The following is an 18,849-nucleotide window of genomic DNA, read 5'->3' as shown; positions in this document are numbered from 1 at the left end:
AACACCTTTGGGATGTTTTGGAACGCCGACTTCGTGCCAGGCCTCACCGACCGACATCGATATCTCTCCTCAGTGCAGCACTCCGTGAATAATGGGCGGCCATTCCCCAAGAAACCTTCTAGCACCTGGTTGAACGTATGCCTGGGAGAGTGGAAGCTGTAATCGAGGCTTAGGTGGGCTAACACCACATTGAATTCCAGCATTATCGATGTAGGGCGCCACTAACTTGTAAGTCATTTTCAGTCAGGTGTCCGGATACTTTTGATCACATAGTAAGAAAAAGTGAGTGGCGCAAAATAATAAAGCTATAACACAAAAAATCGCTCAGAATGTGCAAATGTATGTCAAAATTAACTGTTAAACGTTTCAACTTGATCGGAACAAAATTTTTAGTCAGAATCCACGTTTTCACGAAAATTAAGCGGCGCTAAATAATAAAGCTAGAAAGCTCAATATTTGTATGGTGCCTCACTTCGAAAAAAAAATCTTTAAGTATGCGGTCCCATTGAGCTACCTCTATTAGTGTTCGAGTAATTTAGTGAAAACTAAATTTGGAACAAAAACGTCCCTATTTGTAGTAGATTATGTATCATTTACATAAATGATAGAATATTTTGATTACAGCACCTAATGAAACCCATTAAATAATGGGGCTATAATAAGTTACAAGACTTTGATGTAAATAACAACCAATAAAGGGTCTCTTGAAGTTGTATTTCAGAAGGCATGTTCTACCGTCAGTTCCGTTCTAAAAATTCTAGACGGCGAAGTTTGAACGCAGTCGAGCTAAAACTTTTTCTGTGATTGGAGCCTACTTCACTCCTCTCATAAAAAAATTACGAATACTCTAAATTTATTCATGACAGTGTTATAAAATAATATGTGTCCGGTAAAGCGGCCATTTAGATGCTGCTACTTAGGGATAGCGTGGATGACTGCAGATGTTTCCTTCAGTCGTCCGCTGCGCCCATATGTAAATGCGGCCTAAGAGTCAGTGCGGTTCAAATCGTTCAAATGGCTCTGAGCACTATGGGACTTAACATCTGAGGTCATCAGTCCCCTAGAACTTAGAACTACTTAAACCTAATTAACCTAAGAACAGCACACACATCCATATCCGAGGCAGGATTTGAACCTGCGACCTCAGCAGCAGCGCGGTCCCGGACTGAAGCAACTAGAACCGCTCGGTCACAGCGGCTGGCAGAGGCAGTGAAGACTTCATTTCGCACGCAGCTACCATACGGTCCTCGTCAGTCAAACGCCGGCTAACGCGCTGCCTTGGGTTACGTCACAACCTGGTCACTACTAAATGTATATTTTGGTAGAATCTGAACTCGCTAGGACTGTACACCGTCCTGGATCGCTCAGATTTCGCGGAAGTTACTGTTTGTGTGCCGCCCGTAATGATAGCAAAACCGCGTGGCACTTTTGTGACGAGCGGTTAACTTCGATTCTAGAAGTCAGAGCGGAAGACCATTTATGGGGAACTTACGGTAGAGGTCGCCTCTGAAATGCTCATAGTGCTGTTTATGATGAAAAAACCTTATTTATTGTTATTATTATTATTATTATTATTATCTTCAGAAATATTACTATGTTTTGCGTGTGAAAGTTTATCAAATATATCTATCAATTAGAACTCAAAATCTTCGTTTATAATCACAATTCCTGGTCCTGGTGAGTAAACAGACAATAGAAATATTTCTTTCGGTTGGCAAGACAAGAATGTGGACTTGCAGACTGGAATCTCTGATCAATAAGTTCTCCACCACTTTCTGGCTGACCACAAAAATAGTTTTCGTGCTCTCTTGTAAAAGATGGCACCGCCGCCCCATACACTCAGTAGAGTATATGGATACTGCCTGCAAAATGTGTTGCGAAAAGAATGAGTAGTAAAGAAGTAATAACGTCTGATGCCTGTGTTTTACTGAATAAACAGCGAAAATATATATAAACTTTTTTCCCTTCATTATTTTGTGTACGCGGGGAGGGGGGATGAGTGGGTGTCTGCGCTTAAAAGATTCTAAAAGGTTTGAGATTATGTTTAATGTTCGTTGGAATATGCTGCGGGCTCTTATGCTCAATGACTGGGTGAATATAGTCTGGGAAATTTGCAAGGTGTGAGTCATGCTGCCTCAAAACATACGAACAGTTTGTAACTTACCTTTAATGTAAGATTGTACCTCTTAATGAGTAGACTATGGCAGTATTTTAAGTTTTTAAATTCGTTCAGTAATTATACGTCACACTGAAAATCAAATTTTTCTTGCCCCTGGGAGCCGTTGGATAGGCAGCCAGCAACAGTAACATACACCATTCATCCAGTTCAGTTATATTGGTTCTTATCTGGCATATGTATTACTGCCGTAGAGATTGTGCAAGCCATCATTCGTCAAGCCTTAAGTCAATAGTTTGAGAGAGTATTTTGATATACAGTACTGCTGAAGGTACCCTCCGCCATGTGCTTTTCGATGATTTACAGGGAGATGTTGCAGGGACCCAAATTTTTCATTACTTACGATTTTTTTCCACTTGTGTGCAAACCGTGAAAAACGAACGTATCTTAGGTATTAACCGAATTTTATTATTCCGAAAAAAAAAACATCATGTGCTCCTATTTTGAACACTTCCATCCACGTTATTCCTTTGTCCTATTATTCTCCTGCCACAAACACAAATTTCTGCGCATCACTGTACTTTCATGGGTGTCAGGTTAGGAACTTTGACATTACGCTATATGCATCTGCAATACAATCGAACAGTTTCTGCGAAAGAATGTAACCACAGTATGGGCATTAACTGACGTGTAGCACCAATGACTGAGCAAAAACTTCCAATTGATACTGGTAGAGAAGTAATGGAACTAGCACACCCACATTATCTAACAACGGTGCAAAAACACGGGAGTATTGTGCGCCCAACAATTTGTATGTAAATTTAACGGCAAGCAACACTTTTGATTGTTTATTCTACGTACGATGTGAGCTCCGAGAACTGGTGAGAGATGGTCGATAAAAAAATATAATGCAGCACTATACGACCTACAGAAAACAGCACAGGGGCGCCTTCTAATTCTGCTTTAGTCCATTCTCACCTATTATCCTACTACAATTACTCTATTATTTTCGAAGTATTACAGTTGTTTCCTTGGACCTTAACATCAGTGATATTATGAGCTCTCTCTCACACATTTAATGCGGCCGTTACACACTTACCGAATGTAATGAAACGGTGGAAAGACCATATTTATGCCTTAAGAAATTGGTTCGCACATCACACTAGTTGCCATTACATATAATAGTCTTGTCAATTTTGATACAATTTTTTAAGTGATAAAGTGAAATATCAAAGGAAAGGAGCATAATGAAGCAGTGGACAAACCTCCATTCTCTTACTACTGCCCTTGGTTGACGAAAACTTGGTGTGGCTCATATAAAAAAAGAATGCTTGCCCCATCTGTGCATACAAAATAGAAACACATCAGTTTAAAGTGTGGCAAGCACTGTTTATAACACCTCCACGATCAATTACGGAATTCTCCTGTTGTCATTGACTATTAGTTGTCTTTGTTGGTGTTTTGCCCAGAAAATCGTTTTGTGTAGGTGTTCCCAGTGTGCAGTTGGCAACAGCAATTCTTGGATATTATTGGCAACTTGAGAAATTATGGTGCTTTAGAATCACTGGATAACTGCATCCACTTCACTTATGCTTTGTCAGTGCACTCAGACTGTTTTCAAAATATATTTTGTGCAAAATTATAGCCAGATATAAACTGAAATGAATTTTGTCAGTTTGTTGTAGCAGCATCTCTACAATAACAGAAATATTTAAAACCTTCAGTGTTTTTCATACAAACAGCTCAAACAGAATCACAAATAGTTTTGACCTGTACATATATTACATTTGATATTTTTTTTATAGTGGCCACTTATATAATTCCGCACTAATCAGTAATAAAATTTTCTCCTTTTTATAAAAAATTAGTGAATGGTCCATGTGAAATGCTTCCTAGCAACATGTCACTACAGAAGTTTTGAAGACACTTCATTGAATTTATACAAACTTCTACAGCCAGTGTAATGCAAATAATGTTGTCTTATGAGTAATTAAATAAAAAACATTTTTTCTAACCTTTGGAAACAACACATTCATCATACTAACTGACTTTTTTTCAAATAAACTTCTAGAAAGTGATTCGTTAGTAAAGAGAGGATCGTTGTTATAACTGAATGCTTTTATTGCTTTAAATTTCTAAAAAAATGTTGAGGAGGGTGGATATTGGATCCAGGGAAAATAAAATTACTAACTGTTTCATTTTAAACACATATATTGTAGAGATATGAATTTTTTGTGGTTACATCAATCAGTTACACAAATGTATACAAAACTCATTCATTAAATACATTAGGCTCACACATTTCTCAGATCTACAACATATCTTTCTTGCAAACATTACAGTCAATAATCAACAAATAACTAACACAAAAATAAAATGAATGATGAACAGAGCTACTGAATGTTTACAACTGAAATTATGCATTTTAAGACCTAACTGAGCAGTTGTGGATTTTGTTGTCAGCAATTTAAATCTCACAATTGGCAACAATTTTTACTATGTGCATATTTTTCCAATTCATTCAATAGAAAAAATAACTTACACATTTATCTGGAATGTATCATTTTTATTTGGTTTTATCATTTAAATTGCATGATATGAGGGTGCAACGTACAATGATTAATACAAATGAATAATGAAAGCTGGATTATACCTAAATTTTACACATACATTCTACTTGCATCAGTCTGTGTGATTGTTATGCATAACTGCAGAATAAAATGAAATAAGTAACTGAAGTTCTCTCAAGTTAAAACAGAGAAACCCTATTAAAAGCTCACCAATAAATACGTTTAGACCCCTCATTACAACGTGAGGTCATCTTTCAAGTCTTTTTTGTCAAATACATTTGGATATACTCTAAAAGAATCAACATTAAGTTATATTTTGCCAATAATGGCAAATGCTATATAGGCCTATGAACTATGAAGCTACCAAGTATAGACTAAGAAAAGTATTACAGTAGAATCCAACTGATCCACTGCTCATCACAGAGAGAACAAAAAATATATACTATGTAAGTTGGCACCCAGCAGTCTAGCTCCAACACAGCTTTCTGATTTGAATCATACATACAATAGTAAAATGTGTGTTACATTTTTACATTGAAAGTACACTCAAAATTGTAACATTGACATAAAGAGGAACATATCACACAAGAAGATGCAACTGTGTCAAGGTTTCATAATCAATGTATGTAGAATAACAATTTGTAAACTGAAATCAAGTTTTACTGAGAGGGATAAATACAGAGATAAAGTCAATTTAATTCCAAGATAATTTTGTGTAATTTCAGAAGACTTTGAATTGATTAATTTGTTACCTATGGTAGGAAACGTTCATCCATACAAGAAAGTCCACATCAAGCTTATTTCACAACAAGATGCCCTTTCTAATCAGACTGTTAGTTCATAAAGTCTTATTGTTATATGTTCTCATTAAAGGCAACTTTTGTTCCAGTTAATATAGTTTTCATTTTTGTAAATTAATGCCTAAGGCAGAAAAGACTGGCAAGGCTGCTTCTGACTTGCTAGATGCTTCCAAAATATTACTGCAGCTGTGTTGTACAGCACAAAGTTTTCTTTAGTCGCAAAAAACTAAGTATTTTAACATACAGTACATCCATTACACTTTATGTTGCTAATAAACTCTACAGTACTTAAAGACGCATTGCCAGACACTAAGTTAACCATTGGCACTGGACGTATTAATGTCCACGATAAGGCGAGGTCAAGCAAGGGGTATCGCATTTTGAGGAACTATATGCTTATGCTTGGGAGCTAGTGCTAGGTGACCGTCGGCCATGAACCTTAACCACAAAAGTTACATTTTAGCCTACATGAGGCAGACTAGAGAAACCAGTAACAAGCTGCCATGAACTTGAAGGCACAATTGAACCCCTTTCGTTCAGACACAGACAGAAACTACAGATATAACTATGAAGCTTGGTATCCATATACTCAGTCATGACAAAATTAAAGCTAACAAATATTTGTCCTTATTGAACATTTGCATTCAAAAGACAGTCAACCCTCTTGTTGAAATAACAATTAAAAAATACTGTGCACTGCAAAAAGGATCAGCATTCACATTTTATGGCAGTGTGTATGAATACAACTAACATATGTAACAGCTGTCAGCTGTTGGTGAAGCAGAGATACACCTGTCAGTATGATGGAACCTAGAACAAACTTTGTATTTCTAATTTACAATTTAACTGCAGTAAGCAAAATATCCAGTTGAAGTTGAATCAAAATATTTAAATAAGTAAGTACTTAATTTCAGTCACAAGGAAATACAGGGCACTGTACAACAGAGACAATGAAGACCATACAGTTTTTGCCTTATAACAGAGTTTTTCATATTTAGGCACCAAATTAAATAGTACAGAAATGGTTTCGTTACCTTCATAAGTCAATAAATATAATAACGGGAAAAGTAGGGTTTGTAACATACTTAAAAATTGATGCTAGTTAACAGAAATACTTAGGCATTTGTATCTATAATCACTCAGCAAAGGTATTCAAATGCTGCATACTTAAAACATGTTATTCTAATATAGAGAAAGTATTTGCAAAAAATCTGAATGACAGCAACATGCATTCCTATGTAGGTTTATGGAACAATGGCACTGTGGAGAAAGCTATGTGACACACTGCACAAAATATGTAAACAAGCATTAATTTCCACATCTGCACTAAAAATATATACAAATGTTTGCCAGTGCATTCTTCAGGCTGGTGCACGGCCGACGGTACATGAAAAATTTGCGAGTTCTGTTAGCTGCACAAAATGTAGCACCGCCATTTGGACACAAAATTTGGAATACAAAGAAAAATGACAACTCTATCTGAAACTGCCCACGTGTTGTCATCAAACTCCAAAGCAATTGTCTGCAACAATGTAAATATGTTCACATATTCTATGTCACTTGAATCTGATTCCCATCAAATTAACTGCAAATTACTTATTTCGGAAAGTGTAGTCAGTCAAATTAATCAAAAATGCTGTAAAAGGTTGTTTGCATTACCCTCTTACTAATTAAATGTTATTGTCATTGATTGTTCTCCACATTACAAAAGGAATTTTGTCAGGCACATTAATGTACCTAATAATGTCACTACACCAGCACAGACACATTCCACACAGTTAGCTTTATTATTGGCAAGCAGAACTGACATGAATGTTGCCCAAACAGGACAGAAATCATAATGATCTGGTACAAATGTTTCGAATTTCATTTGTGCAAGAGATGATGGCCAAAACTATATAGATCATTTCCATAAAGGATCCTGGTATCACAAATGCTTCAATAATTATGATCCACAACATTAAATGTGGTTTTACTCTACATTTTGTTTTCAGTTACAATACTTTTGCTACATGTACCACCCACGTTACATGACATAATACCATCATCTATAGCTGTGACATTAAGTTGGATGTTACAATTAATCACTGATTATCCTTCATTATCACATAATCTTTGTGGTGAAGGTAGCCAAATTAGCAGGGTTTTAAAACAAAGTGCCTGCTCCCACTATAAACTCATACACAAATTTTATAGCACAATACCATGTAATCTTTAGAAGGTACTAACAGGCTGCTTAAGCACATCATCTCAATTTCATATCATACTGATATGTGCCTGAGGGAGAAATCATTGTAGGTACTGTTTCAGTATATTGTTCCATAATGCGAAACCCTTCAACATTTTTTTGACAAAAGACGGAAAAATAGTAAAAATTCTGAAGTTGATAAGACAAGGCCTTGTAGTTTATGTACTTGTTCCCCCAGAATACACAGGGAATTGAACAAAACACTAGTTTTCTAATATATCTGAAAAGTAATGTGTACTACTTCAGTTTTGAAAAAAGTCATTTGTGTACTTGCACAAAATATTTTATTTGGAATAATAGTGCCACAATACCTTGTAGACCTATGTAGGCTGACATCTGTGAAGGCCTATGAATTGGGTAATACTATAGAGTCAACATCACTTACAGGCTTGCGAATTTCGAGAAGATGCAGAATGTGCTGTGCTGATGTGAACTTTTTATAAGTAACTAAATGAAATTTCCAAACAGGCATACTGCAAAGGTTTTTAGAAAAGATGATAATCTTTTAGTCACAAGTAGATCATCTCAGCTGTATGGCCACATCATTTCCCAATGCATCAAGATTCATAAAATGACTTTTAAGACAGTCACAAGATCCTTACAACATATACAGTATTACCACTTTTGAGTAATTGCATTCGTTTTCGTATATATATTGCTACAGCATCTCTATTTGATCATCAATACTACCCGTGTTCAATTTGGAAGTAGCTGAGAATGAATAGAAAGGATGCTGTGACTGTAATAAAAGTACATGTATGAAGTGTGCTCATTTCACTACTGGAATCACTCACAAGAATGGTCTTGATATTATGAGTGAAACTTTTGAGCATGTAAAATTAAAGAACTATGTGACAATATAAGCATGAAAACTTTGGTTTTGGTAGCCAGAACCTACGAATCTCATTAAAATCCGTCCGTGTGTACTGTTACACCATGTTATAAAATACTTAAAATGCTTAAAACCAAAAAGCTGACGTTTCAATAATGTTGCAGTGGTCTTCCTCAGAGAATATGTTGGAGGAAGGTACTTGCAACACAGCTGAAACGTCAGCCTTTAAGTATTTTAGCATTTCATGTATATTGTAACATGATATGGCGGTATATTGAGAAGACTTTTAATTGGACTACAAAGGCTCTGGAAGCCTAAGTATTTACATCCATGCCTATGAAAGCTTAAAGATTTAGATACAGTAACGTACTTTTGAAATCGCTTGAGGAGCAGTTGTGGAACTGAATAATACGATACAGCAGATGCGACATGCAGACCTCTTAAGCTGGAGCAAGTGGCGGTGCACCATTCGGAGACAGCTGCGACAGCGGTTGACCCCCAGAGGGTTGCGTTGCGTTTCTGGCGAACCTGCGCTGCAGAGGCTGGCGCCGTCCGCGCCGCCGTCGTCACCGGCGATGGAGGCTGCGGGGGCGGTCGCGGGGGCGGAAGGCAGCGTCGCCGCCGCCCCCGGGCTCCTCCGCGAGCGGCGCCAGTTAGTAGCGTCCTCCACCCCACGACGGCCCCGTGCCGGGGAACGACCTGGCGACGCGCTGCTGGCCGTGGCGGCGCCCGCCCGCCCCTGGAATGGGCACGCCGCCGCCCCCGGGGGCAGTGCCGGCGCCACCCCCGGGGGACGGGACCGAGACCGTGGAGGACGCCGACGAAGAAACTGCCGCCGCCAGGGCGAGCGCGTCCTCCGCCGTCTCCTCGCCTCAGGAGGCGGCGACCGCCCCCGCCGGGGGCGGCGTCACGGTGCTCTCCTTGCGCAGCACCGACCGCTTCAGCTTGTCCACCAGCCGCGAGTGGAACTTGTTGAGCGAGCTCTGCGAGGCGGAGCTGGACGCCGCCGGCGCCGACGACTGGTGGTGGTGCCCGCCGCCCCCGTGGTGGCCCCCGCCCCCGGCGTGCAGGCTCGCCGCCTTCGGGGGCGAACAGGAGGCGGACTTGCACGGCGACTGGAGAGACGCCCTGGACGACGCCCTGCTGGAGAACTGCCGGCTCATGGAGGACATGGCGACCGGCACCGAAGCTCTGTGGTGACCGGGAGAGGCCACTCCACCCACCACGAAGTCGCTCCCTGGGGACGTCGACAGGCTGGGGCCTTCAGACTTGCTGCACTCGCTGACCTTCCTCGAGCGGGGGCACGACTGGGGGTTGGAACACTCCGAACTCCGCCTCGACCTTCCTGTCTTGTAAATATCCCAGTCGTTCTTCACCACGGGCATCATAAACGCCATGGCTCCGGTCTGCTACTGGACAGTCCCACGTGAAAAGCTTCCAAACACTCCAATACACTCACCTTCAACTGTTTCCAAACCTGGACCAGTCACTCTCCTCTCCACAAATCAGACACCTAGGTGTGTAACGACAGTCTCGTGCGGTAGTGATTACTCCTGCAGCCTGGACGCAGGGGTGACGGCCGAGCTCCAAACTCACTTCCTCGAAACGTCGCTACGGTCTCGAGATGGTGCCGCTGCCGGTTAGCCACTTCTGATGCGGCGCTGGCCGATCGAGTGTTTATAAATAAAGCGCCTTGGCTGCCGGTCGATGTGGCGAGTGCTGCGCTGGCAAGTCGATGCGCGGCCGAACGCTGGCAGTCCGAGTCGATAGAAAGTCTGCTGTCGGCGGAAAGAGTGTCGCTTCTCACTTTGAGCTCCGTTGTTGCTTTCGTCTCAGTGCTGCACGATTCGCACCGAATACGTCGCCCCGGCTGGCAGAACCAAGTATGTCAATATTAAACTCGTTACAGCTCGACGCATGCAAACACTCCTGACCGCTGTCGAATCACTCTCAGGTCGCAGCGGAAACGAGCTTCCCAAAGTACCACAGAATTAGGTCAGTTCACAGCAGTCGAATCACTACTCAGTTCCGCGAGAGGTAACTAGAGATGAACACTCACTGAAGTACCGGCGGGAGGAAAACAGAAAAAGAAACTAACAGTCAGCTTCGGAATGGTATCACGCTTGCAGTCACTCGTGAACGTTGCCACTGGGTAAACGTCCTCTCCGCGCGCAATCACAACCTGGAATGAAGTCGCCCCACCGCTCAGATGGCGTTTATATAACGGCAGCTCCGCCTGGCGCTGCGATTGGCTGGAGCGCCGTGACGTAGGGTCCCCGCCGCCCTGTGACGTCACAGGCGCCGGCGCCGAGAGCTGCACGGCGTTCGGTAGATCGGAGCGGGGGAAGGGAGGGGAGGTACTGCAACCAGCACAAATTCCTCTGTACGTGTATGTGTGTGCGTTTACACGGGCGCTGAGGGGAGGGGAGGGAACCGCTGCGGAGAAGGGAGAGGAACGGACGGATGAAGAGAGGGAGACGGAGAGAGAAGGTCGGAAGCGATGGAACGGATTGTGGGAAGGGGGCGGGAGGGCGGGTACAGCACGACGCAAGAGGAATGCGTCAGCGTGTTGAGCGCTGGCTCGCTACTGCGCCGTGGTTTGACCGCCCAGGGCGACGTCAGAGATTGTTAGCGGCGGAGCGCCGAAGCAGCTGCGTGCTAACCAAGTGCTAATTGCCGGCGCGTCTTCCACAGAGTGAAACGTAGGCGGTAGTGCGACAGAGGACGCAGTCCTATCAAAAGCGGAAGTGCCTGTTTAGATCACAGAGACTTTGCCTCTTGGCACTGAATCAGCGCGTCTTTTAAAAATAAACAACCTGTCCCCCTTCCTTGCTGTGGCGTTGCCACTCCATAGATCATGTAGCTCACACAATGAGTAACAGTCTCTGTAGCGGCATAGTCGAATGTTAATTTTAGTTTGTGTTTGGACATGGTTCGTGCCCGACGCGGCACTGTACTGGTCACCACTGGAACAGCACATAGCGTTAACCCTTGGTTAGTGTGCTTGGTTTTCACACACACAAGTCAATGAATTATTCAACGTTGCCATGAAATTGAGAATAATTTGTGCATCAACACGTTTCTAGCTCACTTTCACAAGCTGCAGATGCCTTTACTGTTGTTACTCTGCGTTTAGCTTCTTTTGTGAAGAAAAACAGGCAAGTTTTTCGTCGCTTGGGTTTATCAAACCTCACGACAGTAGTGGAGCGTCTGTGTTATCACAGATATGATGAGTTGAAAGTGTAATACCGGTTGTGTTGTATGCAGTGCTGTTTTTCTGGGGGAACGCTGGGGGACTCGTACCCCTAAACTTTTTCGTCGACAAAGTAATTGTTTTACTATGTTGAGAACTTGGAAGAGAGCCAAAGATTTATTTCACGGGCGTAATTTTTTTACTTCATTTTTTCGTGTTGGTAATTGCAATACGAACGATACCAGTGCCATTTTTGGTGGGAAAAGCGATGTCATTGACTGTTTCAAGCAGAAAACTAACAAACTATTTTACTTGTTCTCATGCATCTAAAAAACTAAAAACAGTCAGTAATTTGTGTGCGAATGAAAAGCCCGGAAGTTCAACATCAGTGGATGACGAAAGTGAAACTCTAAACCTGAGCACTGAACCTATGTGTGAAAATGCAGTGAACGAACGTGAGCATGATAGAAAATTAAGTGACCATCCAGAGTGTTGGACTTTGGAACGATACCTTTATTATATTTTTCTTTGTAGTTCGACGTGTTGATGATGTCGTGGCTAAAAGCAGACGGGTGGTATCCCATGCTTCAGTTATAAGTAACTTTCGCTGCATTACGAGGTGTGGCGGAAAAAAACCGGACTAGTACTGGTGAAACAATAAAACGAATGCAATAAGGCTGAAAGTCGCGTGGCCTGTCACGTGACTCTCGCTCCGCCTACTGCTCGAGTTTCATCTGCCTCCTGCACTCAGTCTGCCCGTGGCGTCTGTTTTAAGTAGTTGACGTTTTGTCTGTGCGTCGGAAAATGTTGAGTGTACAGAAAGAACAGCGTGTTAACATCAAATTTTGTTTCAAACTAGGAAAATCTGCAAGTGAAACGTTTGTAATGTTACAACAAGTGTACGGCGATGATTGTTTATCGCGAACACAAGTGTTTGAGTGGTTTAAACGATTTAAAGATGGCCGCGAAGACACCAGTGATGACACTCGCACTGGCAGACCATTGTCAGCAAAAACTGATGCAAACATTGAAAAAATCGGTAAACTTGTTCGACAATTGAACAGAAGGAACGCCGAAGAATGATTTGTTCTGACATCCTGGAAAACATTGAAAGTGATCCCACCTTCTTACAAAATGTTATTACTTGCGATGAATCGTGGTTTTTTACTTACGATCCCGAAACTAAACGCCAATCGATGCATTGGAAAACTCCTGGTTCTCCACGACAAAAAAAAAGCACGAATGTCAAAATCGAAATTCAAGGCAATGATGATTGTTTTTTTTTTTTTGACATCAAAGGGATTGTGCACATTGATTGGGTACCAGAGGGACAAACAGTGAATCAGCATTACTACATTAGAGCGTCCTGGCTACCCTACGTGAGCGAGTACGGAGAAAACGAAACGATTTGTGGAGAAAAAAGTCATCGATCCTTCACCAAGACAATGCCCCAGCTCACAGTGCGTTGTCAGTGAAGACGTTTTTGGCAAAACACAACATTCGCATCTTAGATCATCCACCCTACTCACCTGATTTGGCCCCCTGTGACTTTTTTTTTCCCCTAAAGTCAAGTCAGCTTTGAAAGGAACTAGATTTGAGACTGTTGAAGCAGTAAAAGAAAAAGCGACGGAAGTAATGTATGGACTTACCGAAAATGATCTGCAGCATTGCTATGAACAGTGGAAAATTCGTATGGAGCGGTGTAGAGACCGAGGAGGAGAGTACATTGAAGGAGATAACATGAAATTGTAAATAATTGTAAATAAATGCTTTTTCCAGCATCAGTCCGGTTTTTTTCTAGGCGCACCTCGTATATCCAATGTCGGAGTACCCTCAAACTTTATTTTAGAAAAAAGGCACTGGTTATATGTAGTCTATGAGTTGATTCTTCATAACCCAGTTTGTTCAGCAATAGTCTCCAACCGCTATCATCTCAGGAAACTTATTAGGAATGAAATTTCCATGGTGTAAAGAATCTTAAGTATTTAGCCAAGACTGAAAAAGAAATTTAACACAAAAACCAATCAAGCTGCCCCTACAAAGAAAAACTAGCACAAAGCAGGTGTGTCGTATTTCCTAGACCCAAAGATCCAAATACTAAACTTCGCTACGGTACATGTTCTAAATTCTTCTGTTTGTATGACATTGTTCCAACAAGTGAAAGGTATTTCAGTAATGAAAAAGACAGGGAGTGAACATCTTTGGCCTAACTATTATATGTAAGCAAACAATACATTACAAGTGCAATTAGAACAGTATAAAATTGTACTTATCACGTCTCTTTTTTTTTTGATAATGTGAGCATTATGGTTGAAAATTACAAAACTTATCAGAATCCCGAGAAAATAATGTTGTTTTGTGGAAAACGAAAACTTTTTCCAATTTATGTATTCTACCATGGTTCACTGACAATGCCCGCATCTCGTGGTCGTGCGGTAGCGTTCTCGCTTCCCACGCCCGGGTTCCCGGGTTCGAATCCCGGCGGGGTCAGGGATTTTCTCTGCCTCGTGATGGCTGGGTGTTGTGTGATGTCCTTAGGTTAGTTAGGTTTAAGTAGTTCTAAGTTCTAGGGGACTAATGACCATAGATGTTAAGTCCCATAGTGCTCAGAGCCATTTGAACCATTTTTTTTCACTGACAATGTTTTCACAAATAACTAATACAACATCATGTTTTTTTTCCAAATTCTAACTCAAGCATTTAGTATGAAGTTACACAAAATTTACCACATTATAGATGTTAAACTGTTTGACCACAAGAACGAAGAGTTAAACCGTGCGTAATGTTAAATCTCATACTTTTTTTTTCTTTTTATCGCACGCTGGTCTGATGATGCTACGGCTCGAAGTGTCTATGACCGCAAACGTCTTGTAATGTTTCGATAACGACATGCCATTCAGACAAGTCGTATATTTCATGCTCCTTAAGTTTGTACTGATTTTGTGTTACCACATACACTACATGAGCCACATATTTTTTGTTTCAGATTTCACTTTTACGCTTGATAACAACTATAAAATCGAAATCGCGATAGTGCGAAATAAAAGAAGAATAAAGAATTTACAGTCAAATGACGGCAATTTCGTTCAGAAAGTAAATTACGACCGTGGTCCCCAACGAAGGTAAGCACACGTCATTAAGAGCGGAACTGTTTCGTCTCGCTTTGCAGCAGATGGCATGGCAAGTATTTACGTTCTTTATAGCCGAATCATCGCAAATGGTCAACAAATACATCTTCACTAAATGCTTTCACGTTTTCTTAAGTTTGTGCACTCTCCACCGTGACTTGTAAATGACAGTAGTAAGCGCTCAATACGAAAAACTATTTACGGCTGTCTAATAAAACCCAAAACCTGTTTATGACGAAATAATAAAACAATCTCGACAAAGTGCTATGTAATTCCACACAATTTTCTCCTATTAAGGCGAATCGAAGATCGTTTAATACAAAAAGACCTCGCTTCTTCAACGAGGATACCTGCTTTTTTTTAGCCGCTACGCACCTAAATCTGTTGATTTCTTTCTTCGTTGAATTTGTCAAATAAAACAGTGATTGCTACTGAAGCTATGCCACCGCTTCTCTTTGGGTATTGCCATTGTCATCGTCAAAACACTTCACTCGTTTTTCGAATTCGCAAATAGGTGTGTCGATATAGATTAATTGTGTTCACGTTGTATATTAACGACCTAGCAGCCAATATTAATAATAATCTCAGGCGATTCACAGACGGTGCAGCTATTTTTAATGAAGTACTTTCCGAAAAAAAAAGGGGCAAATGTTCAGACAGATACTGATGAAATTTCCAAGCGGTGTAAATATTCGCAACTTGCTTTAAATGTTCAGATATATAAAACTGCGCAATTCCCGAAACGAAAAAACTTAGAACCTTCTGACAATGTAAGTGAGTCACAGTTCGAATCGTTCGGCCCAAACAAATACCTGCGTGTAGCAATCTCTTGGGGTAAATGGAACGATCGCATAGGCCCGGTCTTAGGTAAGGCATGCGGTAGGCTTCACTTCACTGATATAAAAATAGGATAATATGATCAGTCTACAAAGCAGATTGCATAAAAACACTCGTGCGACCAATCCTAAGAGTGTGTGCTGAAATGTGAGAACTCTCAGCTTTTTAAAGAAAACAAACGTAATTCGCATTTTACATCTATATCTACATCTTCATGGATACTCTGAAAATCACATTTAAGTGCCTAGCAGAGAATTCCTCGAACCACCTTCATAATAATTCTCTATTATTCCACTCTGGTACAGTGAGTGGAAAAAACGAGCTCCTATTTCTCTCCGTGCGGGCTCTGATTTCTCTTATGTTATTATAATGATCGTTTCTCCCTATGTAAGTCGGCGTCAACAAAATATTTTGGCCTTCGGAGGAGAAAATTGGTGATCGAAATTTCGTGAGAAGATTCTGCCACAGCGAAAAACGGTTTTGTTTTAATGATGTCCACCCCAAATTCGGTATCATTTCAGTGACACTCTCTCCCCTATTTCGTGACAATACAAAACGTGCTGCAGATCTTTGAATTTTCTCAATGTAATCCGTCAACCCCATCTGGTAAGGATACCACGCCGTGCAGCAGTATTCTTAAAGTGGACGGACAAGCGTAGTGTAGGCGGTCTCTTTAGTAGCTCTGTTACATTTTCTAAGTATCCTGTCAATAAAACACAGTCTTTGGTTAGCCTTCCAGTTTAAGTTCTTCAGAATTGTAATTCTTAAGTATGTAGTTTAATTTACGGCCTTTCGATTTGACTGATTTCTCGTGTAACCGAAGTTTAACGGATTCCTTTCAGCACTCATGTAGATGACCTCACACGTTTTATTATTTAGGGTCAGTTGCCAATTTTCGCACCATTCAGATATATTTTCTAAATCGTTTTGCAATTTGCTTTAATCTTCTGATGACTTCACTAGTCGATAAACGACAACATCATCTGCAAACAATCGAAGACGACTGGTCAGATTATCTCCTGTGCTGATGAGGAACAGCAAAGGGCCTATAACACGGCTTTGAGGGACACCAGCAATCACTTCTGTGTTACTCGATGACTTCCCGTCAATTACTACGAACTGTGACCTCTCTGATAGGTAACCACAAAAACAGTCAGATAACTGAGACGATATTTCATAAACACGCAATTTCGCTACAAGCCGCTTGTGTGGTACAGTGTCAAAAGCCTTCGGGAAATCTAGAAATACGAAATCAATTTGAATTCCCTTGTCAATAACACTCAACACTCCATCCGAGTAAAGAGCTACTTGTGTTTCATAACAACGATGTTTTCTAAACCCGTGGTGACTACGTGTCAATAGATCGTTCTCTTCAAAGTAATTCATAGTGTTAGAACACAATATATGTTCAAAAATCCTGCTGCTTATCGACATTAATGATATGGCCCTGTAATTTAGCGGATTACTACTACAACCTTTGTTGAATTTTGATGTGACCTGTGCAACTTTCCAGTCTTTGGGTACGGACCTTTCGTCGAGTGAACTGTTCTATGTGACTGTTAAGTATGGAGCTATTGTATGAGCATACTCTGAAAGGAACCTAACTAGTATACAGCTGGACTGGAAGACTTGCTTTTGTTAAGTGATTTAAGTTGCTTCACTACTCCGAGGATATCTACATCTACGTCGCTCATGTTGGCAGCTGTTCTCGATTCAAATTCTGGAATATTTACTTCGTCTTCTTTGGTGTGTTTAGTAACTCTGCTTTGGCAGCACTGTTGTCTACGGCGTTTCCACTGCTATCGCGCAGAGAAGGCATCGATTGTGTCTTGCCGCTGGGATATTTCACATACGACCAGAATCTCTTTGGATTTCCTGCCAGGTTCGAGACAAAGTTTCGTTGTGGAAACTATTATAAGCATCTCGCACTGAAGTCCGCGCTAAATTTCCAGCTTCTGTAAAAGATCGCCAATCTCGGAGATTTTGTGTCCGTTTAAATTTGGCATGTTTTTTTCGTTGTTTCTGCAACAGTGTTCTGACCCGTTTTGTGTGCCAAGGAGGATCAGCTCCGTCGTTTGTTAATTTATTTGGTATAAATGTCACAATTGCTCCCCATCCTATTTCTTTGAATTCAAGTCACATCAGGTCTACACTTATATTTTTAATTTGGAAGGAGTGGAGATTGTCTCTCTGGAACGCACCAAACGAATTTTTATCTGTTTTTCTGAATAAGTGTATTTTTCGTTTGTTTTTGGAGGATTTGGGGGTTAGAATATTCAATCTCGCTACCAAAACCCTGTGTTCACTAATCCTGTATCCGTTTTGATGCTTGTTATTATCTCCGGATTATTTGTTGCTAAGAGGTCAAGTGTGTTGTCAGAACCGTTTTCTATTCGCGTGGCGGGGTCCCGGGTTCGATTCCCGGCGGTTTCAGGGATTTTCTCTGCCTCGTGATGACTGGGTGTTGTGTGATGTCCTTAGGTTAGTTAGGTTTAAGTAGTTCTAAGTTCTAGGGGACTGATGACCATGGCTGTTAAGTCCTATAGTGCTCAGAGCCATTTGAACCATTTTTTTGAATCTATTCGCGTGGGCTCATGAACTAACTACTAGAAATAATGCTCAGAGAATGCATTTAGCACAATTTCGGATGATACTTCATGCGTACCTCCGTGTTTAAACACGTATTTTCGCCAACTTCCCCTTTTTTTAATTCATCATGTTTACATATTTACTTCTCAACGTAATCGCACTGGCGACAATGATATTTCTCTTAACGGGAGACCAGTTTGTTGATGCCGTCGCTATAGAATGTTTGGCTTCGTCGACGGAACCACAACCCTGCCTCAGCTTGCATCGCTTCATTGCTATCGAAGTGAAGTCCTCGAAGCTGTCCTATAAGGCTGGAAGCAGATGGATATCGGATGGGACCAAGTCGGGACTATGTGGAGGATGATCGACGAGATTTAACCGAAGGTGTCGGATTGCTGCAGATATCACACCGCTCTTGTGTGGTGTGGCATTGTCAAGCTGAACGAAAGAGTGTTCCACGTGCAGGCGAACTCTTCGAATTTAAAACTCGATTGCAGCAAGCTGTTTCTCGCGTACCGACATTGTTACATTACACA

At 41.1% G+C, this 18,849-nt stretch overlaps 1 protein-coding gene across 1 annotated transcript; it reads right to left on the bottom strand.

The window, feature by feature from the left end:
• Positions 1-4,309: 4,309 nt before the first annotated feature.
• LOC126210039 (uncharacterized) lies at positions 4,310-10,740 on the bottom strand. Its single transcript, XM_049939141.1, has one exon. It carries the CDS (start codon positions 9,961-9,963, stop codon positions 9,439-9,441), a length of 525 nt encoding a protein of 174 aa, XP_049795098.1. The 5' UTR covers positions 9,964-10,740; the 3' UTR covers positions 4,310-9,438.
• Between the last annotated feature and the right edge of the window lie 8,109 nt (positions 10,741-18,849).

This window comes from Schistocerca nitens, chromosome 10 (assembly GCF_023898315.1).
Source record: "Schistocerca nitens isolate TAMUIC-IGC-003100 chromosome 10, iqSchNite1.1, whole genome shotgun sequence".
NCBI classification, from domain to species: Eukaryota; Metazoa; Arthropoda; class Insecta; order Orthoptera; family Acrididae; genus Schistocerca; species Schistocerca nitens.
This window is presented reverse-complemented; position numbering and strand designations above follow the sequence as displayed.